Below are 12,097 nucleotides of genomic sequence, written 5' to 3'. Positions count from 1 at the left end.
TTTGCGTCTTCAGTTTAGCCGGATGTTTCTATGGTTATTGAGGTACAATTATTTTGATAAGTTTTTACACTTTTATTAACAAATAAATTAAGTTTTAGTAAAGAATGAATATTTCCAGAGCTGACCCTTATTTCTTCAGACATCTGCCCTTCGCCCCGGCGGCTGGATATCGGCTTCTGGGCAGATACTGACTGATGGACGCCTGTTCTTGACTCATCAGAGCTCGGAGTTTATCACAATTTCTGGGATTTTGTTTGTTGCTTTTTGAGGATTCACCATAGGATTTCAATGGGACTGAGATCTGAGGAGTTTCCTGGCCATGGACCCAAAATGTCAATGTTTGGTTCACCAAGCCACTTGGTTATCACTTTTGCTTTGTGGCATGGTCTCTATCATGCTGGAAAAAAAGCAAATGCTTCTGGATGGTTGGGAGAGGTTACACTTGGAGGAGGATTAGAGCCCGTTCTTTATTCATGGAAGTGATCTCTGGTTTAATTGTGAGTGAGCCCCTACACATGAAGGGTCTTAGGAGGCTTTGCTGTTGGCAGACACAGGACTCATGGCAGCGCTCACCTCTTCTTCTCCGGACAATCGTTCTTCCGGATGTCTGAAGGGAGTTAATCAGAGACAATAACTTTACCCCCCTCCCTCTGAAGTCCAATCCCTGTACAAAACTATACAAAACTGGGGAAAGGGGTGTGTGGGGCCATAATGTTGTGTGAGAAAACTAAAGAGCTTCAGTAGGGGCAAACTTAAAAGAAACCTGTCATCAGGATTTTGCTAAGTAAACTACATGCAGTGTCAGGTTGGCACTATTACACTGATTAAAATGATACCTGGGTTGAAGAAATCCGTCTTGTTTAATCTGTGTTTGCAGTTTTGAGTTAATGAGATGTTCGTGCTCCGGGGCAGCCTGTGGGGGGGTCTTTTATTGGTGCTCTGGCCCCTTAGTCATTATTCTGGCCTTAAATGACAGGTCACTGAACCTTGAGTGACATGCCTCCTATTTTAAATATTGCGCTTGCGCAGTTAATTTTGTTATTTAAAAAAAATTTAACTACAGCAAAATTGCGCTGGCAGCGATGCATGCGCAGTAGCATCTATTCCTTGCCACAACAAATGCACAGATTAAACAACAACCACAAAACGGATTTCTTCAACCCAGGTATCATTTTAATCAGTGTAACAGCACCAATCTGACACTGCCTGTAGTTTACTTAGCACAATCCTGATGACAAGTTTCCTTTAACTGTAAGTGCCGCAATAGTATTCTTCCTGTATTTGAAAGTTGGGAGCTATGCCCTTCTGTGACTATGCCTATGCACGGGGTTAGGACTTTAGTTTTTCTGCTTGTAGGATGATGTTGAAGAGTGATATACTGCAGGATGGGGATGTATTTAGGAGCTAAGGAGTGAAGGATTTGACTGTATTTTGTGTCTGAGTACTGTTATACTGGAGGTTAGGGCTGTATTTCGCAGCTGAGGAGTGATATACTGCAGGGTGAGGCTGTATCTAGGGGCTGGTGTTATACTGCAGGAAGGCACTGTATTTAGGAGCTGAGGAGTGTTATAATGCAGGATGCGGCTCAGTAGCAGGGCTGAGAGGAGCACTGTATTCCCAGGATGAGGTTGTATATTACGTGGCTGAGAGGAGTGATGCTCTGCAAATGGAGCCAGTATACAGGAGGCTACGAGGAGTGATACACTGCTGAACAGAGCTGTAGATAGAGGTGCTTAGAAGAGCATTGTATTTCAGAATGGGTCTGTATAAAGGGGAACTGAGAATAGTGATAAACTGCAGGGTGGGGCGGTAAATACATGAGAAGAGAGATGCAGGGCTGGGACTTGTCCGATTTGCCCTAGAGGAGCTGCAGGATCCAATCCAGTTCCCCTTTACAGGATTCAAGTGTGAGGGTAATAACGCTGCTATTCAGCTCCCGGCTCTGACATAATGTGTTTTGATGCAGTGACATGATGAGATAATATCATCATCCTCCTGGAGTCATGCTGCAGAGGCAGTGAGGACAGCAGAGAAGGCTAGCACTCGATGTTGGAGCAGAAGATAATTCCATTGCTGTTGCTATTTAGGAGCGGGGAGCGAAGGACCCGGGCGGGGAAGCCGGCAGTGAAAAGACTTCACCGCCGGCTTTCCCGTTCTGTGCTGCGCTTTCCCGCCGGTTATTTCAAATGAACAGCTGAGGTATCAGGTGATGCTGATCAGCTGTTCATTTGAAGTCGCCGCGGTGCCCTCAGAGGGTTCACGTGAGTTCATGCTTGACTGCATTGCATGAACTCACATGAACTTTCCCACGGCCGCGCAGGTCAGCCACACCTCCCAGACGATCAGCCCGTCATGATTGGTGTGTGTGGGTGTCTGTGCGATGTCTGCGAGTGTGTGTGGGGTGTCTGTGCGTGTGTCTGCGAGTGTGTGCGGGGTGTCTGTGCGATGTCTGCGGGTGTGTGCGGTGTCTGTGTGATGTGTGCGGGTGTGCGCGGTGTCTGTGCGATGTCTGCGAGTGTGTGCGGTGTCTGTGAGATGTCTGCGAGTGTGTGCGGTGTCTGTGCGATGTCTGCGGGTGTGTGCGGTGTCTGTGCGATGTCTGCGAGTGTGTGCGGTGTCTGTACGATGTCTGCGGGTGTGTGCGGTGTCTGTGCGATGTCTGCGAGTGTGTGCGGTGTCTGTGCGATGTCTGCGGGTGTGTGCGTGCAGGCAGACATAGGCCGATGTGACACTACTACTCCCATCGGCCTATGTCTGTCCCCCGTCCACTCGTGCCAGCAGGATCAGCTCGATGGGAGCAGTAGTTCCCATCAGCCTGATCCTGCTATTTAAATTGCCCTACTGTGTCCCCAATAAATTTTAAATACATGTCATTGGTGGCCAGTGGTTACCTACAATAAATTAGTTCATACATTACCTGTCCCCGCCGATCGCCACCTAAAATAAAGTAAAAAATAAAAAACTACACCTATGCTCACCTAGACACCTAATTCCCCGAAGCCATCGATCTCCTGTAATAAAATATAAAATAATAAACCACAACCTTATCCTTACCCCTCCGTAGTAGTCCACGAGTGTCCCACGAAGATCTCCAGTTCAGAGCAGCCACATAGAATGTGACCGCTCTGAACCGCTGCCGCTGCTAGAATGACGGGGCCGTAAAGCAGCCCCGTCATTGCATAAGCGGGTTCGCCGGAGTTCAGGCAGCGCTGCTCCGGTTAGCTACTTTACGGCCCTGCTGTACCGTGAGAAATTCACACGGTACAGCAGTGCCGTAAAGGAGGTCACCGGAGCTGCGCTGACTGAATGCACTCCGGTGACCTCAGTCAGTGGCTCCCGCTGCCGGGAGCGGACGTGTTCCCGGCAGTGTGAGCTTACAGCAGCCATGCACAGCTGTCACCATCTCCAGATGTGACAGCTGTGCATGGGAGATCAGCGCAGGAACGTGGACAGGTAACTATTTTTTTTTAGTAAACTAAGAATTAAATAAAATTGTGTAGTGTGTTTTTTCTTTTTAACACTTTGTAGGTTAGTAATGGGGGTGTCTTATAGACGCCCATCATTACTAACCTGGGCTTCATGGCAGCTGGCGCTGACATGAACCCCACCACTATTACCCCCTGCCACCGCACCAGGGCAGCGTGGAAGAGCGAGGCTAAGTGCCAGAGTTGGCGCATCCTATGGATGCGCCATTTCTGGGGCGGCTGCCGGCTGGTGTTTCTAGCCTGGGAGGGGGCCAATATTCATGGCACCCTTCCTGGGCTATTAATATCAGCCCCCAGCTGTCTGCCTAGCCTTTGCTAGCTATTAAATAGGGGGTACCCCACGTCATTATTTTGGGGGGGTCCCCCATTTTAATAGCTAGTAAAGGCTAGGTATTCAGCTGGGGGCTGATATTAGTAGTCTGGGAAGCTCCGTGGGTATTACCCACTTCCCAGGCTTCAAACATCTGCCCCAGCCGTCTGCTTAACCTCCGCTAGAGACTAAAATTATGGGGAACCCCACGCCAATTTTTTTTTAAATAAATCCTTTATTTTAACACTAAATGACATTTGAGGAGTTAATAAAGATGCAGTCCCTAAATTATTATTTATTTTTTAATTAATTTTTCCCAAAAATTTTGACGTGGGCTTTGCCATATTTTTGTATGCCAGCCAGGTACAGCATCCAGCTTCTATGAACGCGCCATTTTCCGGGGTGGCTGCGGACTGCAATTTGCACCGGGGGGGGGGGGCAGAAAGCTTGGGCCTCCCTGCGCTGCAGATTCCATCCCCCAGCTGCCTAGTTGTACCTGACTGGACACACAAATAGGGAGAAGCCCCACGTATTTTTTTTTAATTATTTCATGAAATTCATTAAATAATTAAGAAAAAAAGGGCTTCCCTATATTGTTGCGTCCAACCAGGTACAAATAGGCAGCTGGTGGTTGGGCGCAGCCCGTCCTGCCTGCTGTACCTGGCTGGACACAAATATAGGGCGAAGCCCCACATCAATTTTTTTTTAATTATTTCAGGAAATTCATGAAGTAATTAAAAAAAAATTGATGTGGGGCTTCGCCCTATATTTGTGTCCAGCCAGGTACAACTAGGCAGCTGGGGGCTGGAATCCGCAGCGCAGGGAGGCACAAGCTTTTTGGGCCCCCCCCGCTGCAAATTGCAGTCCGCAGCCACCCCGGAAAATGGTGCGTTCATAGAAGCGCCATCTTCTGGCGCTGTACCCAACTCATCCAGGGCCCTGGTGTGGTGGCTCACTGGGTAATAAAGGGGTTAAGGCCAGCTTGGCATTATCAGCTGGCCCTAAGCCCGAAATTCATGGGGTCACGCCAATATTAGACATGACCGCCATGAATTTCTAGTAAAGTATTTAAAAAAAAACACAACACCCAGAATAAAGTCCTTTAATTGAAATAAAGACACAATTCTTTATTGTTCTAAATTAAACCATACTTACCGTCACGCCCATTCCAGCTGAAGCCAACGATCTCCTGCAATAAAAGAAAAATAATAAAGCAACCTCATCCTTACCTTTCCATGGTTCCCACGATGGCTCCAGCTCTGCTACATCGAGATGACAGGCTGGACCGCAGCAGAACGCTGCCATCCAGCCTGTCATCCCGCAGACACTGAGAAGAGCAGGCATGCTTGCGCTCCTCAGTGTCTCTCTGTGACGGCATAAAGATGAGCCGAGGTCATGTCCAATGAACTCGGCTCACCTCATGCACGTCACTGACAGCGTGGGAAAATTCTCACGGTGAAGCGCTGAGTGCAGGAGAATTTTCCCATGCTGTCAGTGACGTGAATGAGGTGAGGTCATGTCCAATGAACTCAGCTCACCTCATGCACGTCACTGACAGCGTGGGAAAATTCTCACGCTGAAGCGCTGAGTGCAGGAGAATTCTCCCACGCTGTCAGTGACGTGCATGAGGTGAGCTGAGTTCATTGGACATGACCTCGGCTCATCTGGATGCCATCACAGAGAGACACTGAGGAGCGCAAGCATGCCTGCGCTTCTCAGTGTCTGCGGGATGACAGGCTGGATGGCAGAGTTCTGCTGCGGTCCAGCCTGTCATCTCGATGTAGCAGAGCTGGAGCCATCGTGGGAACCATGGAAAGGTAAGGATGAGGTTGCTTTATTATTTTTCTTTTATTGCAGGAGATCGTTGGCTTCAGCTGGAATGGGCGTGATTGTAAGTATGGTTTAATTTAGAACAATAAAGAATTGTGTGTTTATTTCAATTAAAGGACTTTATTCTGGGTGGTTATGGTTTTTTTTTTAACTTTGACTATGGGGTTAGTAATGGGGGTGTCTTATAGACGCCTCTCCATTACTAACCTGGGCTTGATGTCAGCTGGCATTATAAGCTGACATCAACCCCAACCCTATTACCCCACTGCCACCGCTACAGGGCAGTGGGAAGAGTGAGGCTAAGTGCCAGAATTGGCGCATCCTATGGATGCGCCATTTCTGGGGCAGCTGACGGCTGGTGTTTCTAGCCTGGGAGGGGCCAATATTCATGGCACCCTTCCTGGGCTATTAATATCAGCCCCCAGCTGTCTGCCTAGCCTTTGCTAGCTATTAAATTAGGGGGACCCCACGTCATTTTTTTGAGGGGGTCCCCCATTTTAATAGCTAGTAAAGGCTAGGTATTCAGCTGGGGGCTCATATTAGTAGCCTGGGAAGCTCCGTGGGTATTACCCCCTTCCCAAGCTTCAAACATCTGCCCCAGCCGTCTGCTTAACCTCCGCTAGAGACTAAAATTACGGGGAACCCCACGCCAATTTTTTTTTAAATAAATCCTTTATTTTAACACTAAATGACAAGTACAGTAATCAACACTATCACTGTACTTCATATATATGTGACTGACATGTTTCTATCTATCTAATCTATGTGTGAAGCTCTATTCTGTCTGTTATAAATTGTCGGGTACAGATGCTGAATTGCCGGCCGGCTTTTTTAAAGAGACAGTGCATGAAAACACAATTATTTTTTTAAATAAATCCTTTACACTAAATGACAAGTACAGTAATCAACACTGTCACTGTACTTCATATATATGTGACTGACATGTTTCTATCTATCTAATCTATGTGTGAAGCTCTATTCTTTCTGTTGTAAATTGTCGGGTACCGGTGTATGCGCTGATGAATTGCCGGCTTTTCGCATAATACATTCTACATTATTCTTAGTTGTTTTACTTCATGTAGAATTAACCTATAAGGAAAGAGAGGGTTTATTTTCATTCCGATATTTCTGTCCCATTGACTTGCATTAGTTTCCGGTATCGGAATCGGCGATATCCGATACTTTTTGGGTATCGGTCCGATCCAATCCGATGCGATATTTCCTGATATCGGAAGGTATCGCTCAACACTAGTGGTTAGGAGTTAGATTGGGGGCACAGTGGAGAGAGGGATCAAGTGGAGTGGGGCACTGTGCAGAGGGAACAGGTGGGGAGATCACATGGGGGGTACAAAATCATTTGGGACATTATGGAAGACATATCCATAACGGTGGTATTGTAGAGGGCTTAGTTCATAGGAAGGATTGTGTGGATGCCATGTACCATAAGAGTGACAGTTTAGAGACATATTTTGTGCAGAAAAAGTGAGGGGCAATTATTTATTCAGGGAAGCAACATGGGCAGATATTTTTATTCAGAAGCATTATAATGACACTGCTATTTTTAAGGGCACTGTGTTGGGATGTGCTGCAGAATACCGAAGACCATGTCGATGTTGGGTCATGAGGCTATTCTTAGTGAGATACTCCAGTATAGCATCTCCTAGAAAAATCTTCAAAAAATTTACGCACAATAAAGGGTAAACTTGCCAGCCTATTATTCCTAGGGCCATTTTTTTCCCCTTTTTGAATATTGGTACCACATTTCTGGTGAGGTAGGTATATCTGTACTGATGGTAGTTCTGGTGCTGTCTTTCTGTACTGTGACTGGTTCTGATCCTGTACCCATGTAGCAATCCATATCAGATAATCTAATAGATGGCTATGTTAATAGAGCATGATGCCATCTGACAAGTTAAGGATTACTACATATGCATTTATGTTAGGAGCATTAAACCTTTGCATAAGTTTGGGGATAAAAGTCCTACCTCAGTGTGGTGTGTAAAAATACTTGTATGACACGTACTACTTTATCAGTACTCAAATAGGCATGTGAGTTGTTTGTGATGTTACATAGGACTAAAAGAAAATGAGCCTTTAATTTAGGCTACCATGATTCTCATTTTATAGGCGAGAGAAGACCATGTAACTGTATGTGGTAAGAAAAGAGATGTGATTTCCCACATGCAAACAGGGAACCTGTTGTCAAAAATTTTAATCTCTGCCCTGGGGAAGTGGTTGAGGTAAAAGAAAAGGCAAATCCAGAAATGACAGAAGTGAAATCCATTTCTAGCTGTTGTTACATTGTAGGAGCCGCGCCATTCGGGAAATAATCAGTGACACCGACCATGTGAAGGATCGGCCCTGTCACCTCCGACCATGTGAAGGATCGGCCCTGTCACCTCCGACCATGTGAAGGATCGGCCCTGTCACCTCCGACCATGTGCAGGATCGGCCCTGTCACCTCCGGGAAGCGGACGTTCCTGCAGTCCAGTCCTGTAATCCTGTCCGCTCCCGGTGTTGTGTCTTCCGCCTTCATCCACAGTCACATCTCGGTCATAGGTCAGATCTGATGATACATGTGTGGTCACGTGTCTTTATCTCACAATCACTCATCGGCCGCGCTCCAATGACTATTGGGGGTCAGTGTGCCTCTCACAGTGGACGGGGGCAGCGCGCTGACCAGAAGTTTGGTTCTGGGAATGAGGCCAAATGTCTAATTCTCCCATTATCTGATAATAAAGAGGCCACAATCCTACATAATGACAATGCCGGTATGTGAGATCAGTGGTGGAGATATGATATCTGCAGCCTCATACAGCGGAGACACGTCTGTCCTCATCTGATGATGTCTACATGATGACCACTGGAGATAATGTCAGTGCCGATACCTGGGGACATTACAGGAGACTGGTGGGGGCGGCTCATCCTATGGGGGATTCATCTGTAGGGATCAGGACCTTATACCTGAAGGAGCAGAATATTCCCAGGAACACAGTAATCACCGGCCGCACCGCTGTCTGCAATTTATATTGTAACCGAGAAGATTAATTTCTACTAATTTCATCTTATTCTATTTCAGGTGAAAGAAAGAAAAACAGTGATCAAAGCACAAAACAAATACAAAACAGTGGAGGCCTCAGTAACTGGTAAGTTCCTATTCCTCCTGACATTGTACAGTAAATGACGCCGTGTGATCAGTGTTACCGGTGACGGCCGGTGAGGAGACAGTCAGTGATCGATGAGACATCTCTATCAGCCGTTCTGTAGTGTGAGGATTGTGTCTGACATCTATGGGGTCTATAGGGTTTCACCAAATGGGGATCTCACTAATAAGATATCCTCATATTCCCATAATGCACATAATATTCACATCATGTAGATTGTAAGTGTGAAGCCTCCTCGCTCGCTAGCCCACCCTGAGAGATGGGGTTACTCGGACGGCGGGCCGCTGTACGGTGGATGCAGTCGTGGCCTAGGCCCGGTCCGTGCCCAGGGTTGTCGCATAAAAATAGGGGCTAGGAGGAACGATGGTGATCGAGTGGACAAACGACTACGCCACCTGTGGTGCCTGGTGATTACCACCAGCGCTGCAGCAGTCCTCTGAGGTGGGTGTCGTGGCAGCTCAGCTGGTACTAATCCCCACAGGTGGAGCAGGGCCTCAGGGCAGGGAGAGAAGGTTAGTAGACTTCTGGAGGTATATGGTGTGTGCAGCGCCGCGCAGGAAGGAATTACAGAGACCAGGGTGCAGTCTTCCAAGCTTTACTCACGGTAGTGAAACGTGGCGTTAGGCTGAGTCCCTCTGGATGAACACAGAATAAGGGATACAGGTGGCGTACGCCGCTACGTCCATATCCCCCTGGGAACCACTTCAGCCTCCCGACTTCTCTGACAGGGACGTGAAGTGCAACGTCAGATAATTGGGGACTGGTACCCCCTCTTGCGGCAGGGTCTCTCTGGCTTAGCCAGAGTAAGGGTAGCAGGTGGCGACTCCGCTCCGTCCGCAGCCCCTGAGATCCTTTCGCCTGTGGAGCTTTCATCCTCTGCTCCCCTCCTGGGCCTTCTTGTATTGACTAAGATCCAAGACAGAGCTGGCCATAACTCAGCCCTGCCCCGACCCCCAGTCTCAAGGCCTGAAACGGGGAATCGCAGCCTCCCAAAGCAGCTGCAGCACATACTGACTATTCACTCCAGGGAACTGCGACCAAAGACCCAGTTATTAAAATGGCCTCTGTATTTATATGAATTGTATTAAGTGTTTAGCAAAGTGCTTCCTCCACCCTCACTCACCACTAGGTTCCCCCTATCTTTGGTTCCCCCCTTACTCCTCCATTCAGGACCGGGGCAGCACATTTTGCTTTACACCCCCTTCAGAATGGGAGCAGTGTGGTGTTGAGTGTGTAGTGGGGTCCTGTGTGGTGCTCCATCCTTACCTCGGAGAGGAGATACCACACCTCTTTTATGAGGTGCAGTACCCCTGTGGCGACTGAACCCCCAGGGGCGCCACATTAGCTCTTGGGGTCGGTTCTCTTTACTTTTGTTCCATTGTGAGATATTACCTTGTCCTGGCTATAAGGAGTAACTGTATACACAGCTTCTTACTGTTTATCTATTACTGGCATTACACCAGGTTTCGTTCATTTCCCCTCGCCCCCAGTGATTTCTGCAGCCTCAGTATTTCCCTGTATGTATAGTGACTATTGTCCCATAACTTAGCGGAGTATACAGTCCTCAAGGTCTAAGCACAGGAGACCAAGAAGCTTCTTCTGTGACCATCGATTGCTTTTGGATCTTCAGATCTTACATTTGTTTAATCCTCTGAACCATAGATAGACATCCCCAGACCCAGAACAACCCCGACATGACAAGGAAGACCATCCTGAGCTTCTTAGACTTGAAAGATTCAAAAAGAGAAGTAACACATGTTATATTTTGTAGGATGAAAAAAAACATTACTCTGAAGAAGACTGACGTAGGAGAAGAAGCTGATGAGGACACGGGAGCAGAACCTCAGGAAGAAACCAAAATCCTGACTTTCTAGAAGGACAGAGGACGTTAATGTCATCCCTGTATTACTATATCTGGGGTCGTACAGAAGGCAGTGACTGTCTCCCTGTTATTGCTCCAAGAGATATAAGTGTTATATAGACAATGTGTCAGAGCTGAGAGCTGGATGATACGTGGATCCATTCTGCAGCCATGGACATTATATACTGAGATGAAAGAAGCAGAAAGTGACCTATAACAAGAGCCGGGATTGTGAGGTCAGAAAAATGAAATATGAAGATGGATAATATGACTAATCTCCTTTCTTTCAGTCCCCCCCACACTTTGTCCCTCCATATCCGCACACACAGACCACACTCTGGTGACAGCTCCTGCAGCTTTATGTACTAACCTATTTTTAAAAATGTCAAAGCCATTATTAAAGACCAGCACACTAAGCTCTTACTAGTAGTTCATTAAATCCTATTTTTCACATTGGTGTTTAGTTTTTTACTCTGTAATGTCAGATATGGCCTGTACATGTAACCTCTGAAATGTGGAAGCTGTTGTGTCTGGTACTAAGCAGTGGAGGGATTATGTTCAGTCTGCGGCTGAAGCTAGCAGGGAGTAGCTGGCTGGGGATGATTGGGAGGTAATCAACACCTGATCATTAGGCACGCTATTTAACTCTGCTCCCTGCTCAGTCCTTTGCTGTTTATTGCAGTTCCCATGTTCAGTGGTGGTGAGTGGTGCTAGTGTAATGACCGGAGATCCGAGAGAGATCCAGTGAATCACAAACTGAGACAGAGACAGAAATAAACAAAACAGGAATTAGACTAAAATTCAGTATTGCATGAATCAGTCTCAGGTTCTACCTGGGACACTGTCCCTACTAACTACACACAATCAGTGAAAGCTGAAATCAATGTATCCATCTCAAGGTTTCCAGTTTATGTGAATTTTGCTAAAGATCTGGAACAATTTTACCTAAACACAGTGTCAGTCTGGTGAGGGCGGTCTATATGGACCCCTGAGATGGCACACTGAGTACAATCCTACCACTTTTAACAATAAAAATGCATGAAACTATACCAGTTGCTCTTATACCCCTAGTATAGGGATAACCGGGTATCTTACAGTTACGGTACTGTTAAACTCAGATGTGGTCTATCACAGGCCTGTGAATCGCGGTGGCTGCAGCTTGTTCTGGAAAACTTTGGCACCAAATAAAAAGCAACGTTCACAAAAACAGCAAAGGTTCCTTGTCTTGTCGGCCGATGCCGAGCCCACACGCCGGGGAATTTAGTCCTGTAGCCTCAGGTTAAGGTCTGGGAAGAACTCTTCACCAGGCTTGTCAGTATTCTCTCAATGTGAATGGCACCGGACCCCATCTCTCCTCTCGTAGTCACTCACTGTTTTCCAGACCACCGACCACGGACTCCGTCACAGAGATGATATCCTCAGTCTCTTTCCCTCTCACTCAACACTT

General features: G+C 47.0%; 1 protein-coding gene across 3 annotated transcripts in view; it reads left to right on the top strand.

Moving 5' to 3' along the window:
• LOC141162503 (uncharacterized) overlaps positions 1-11,103 on the top strand; it is an 88,681-nt gene extending 77,578 nt beyond the window's left edge. For all 3 annotated transcript variants that reach the window (XM_073648676.1, XM_073648675.1, XM_073648677.1), the window contains 2 exons: positions 8,705-8,771; positions 10,561-11,103. In XM_073648676.1, the coding sequence (XP_073504777.1) occupies positions 8,705-8,771; positions 10,561-10,663 (170 nt within the window). In that variant the 3' untranslated portion in view covers positions 10,664-11,103. The remainder of the gene's footprint in view (positions 1-8,704; positions 8,772-10,560) is intronic.
• The last annotated feature ends 994 nt before the right edge of the window (positions 11,104-12,097 follow it).

The sequence above is a fragment of the Phyllobates terribilis genome, unplaced genomic scaffold (assembly GCF_046119375.1).
Source record: "Phyllobates terribilis strain yellow unplaced genomic scaffold, ASM4611937v1 Scaffold_9__5_contigs__length_417890890, whole genome shotgun sequence".
In the NCBI taxonomy this organism is placed as follows: domain Eukaryota; kingdom Metazoa; phylum Chordata; class Amphibia; order Anura; family Dendrobatidae; genus Phyllobates; species Phyllobates terribilis.
Note: the sequence above shows the minus strand (reverse complement) of the source record. Positions and strands in the feature narration are given on the sequence as shown.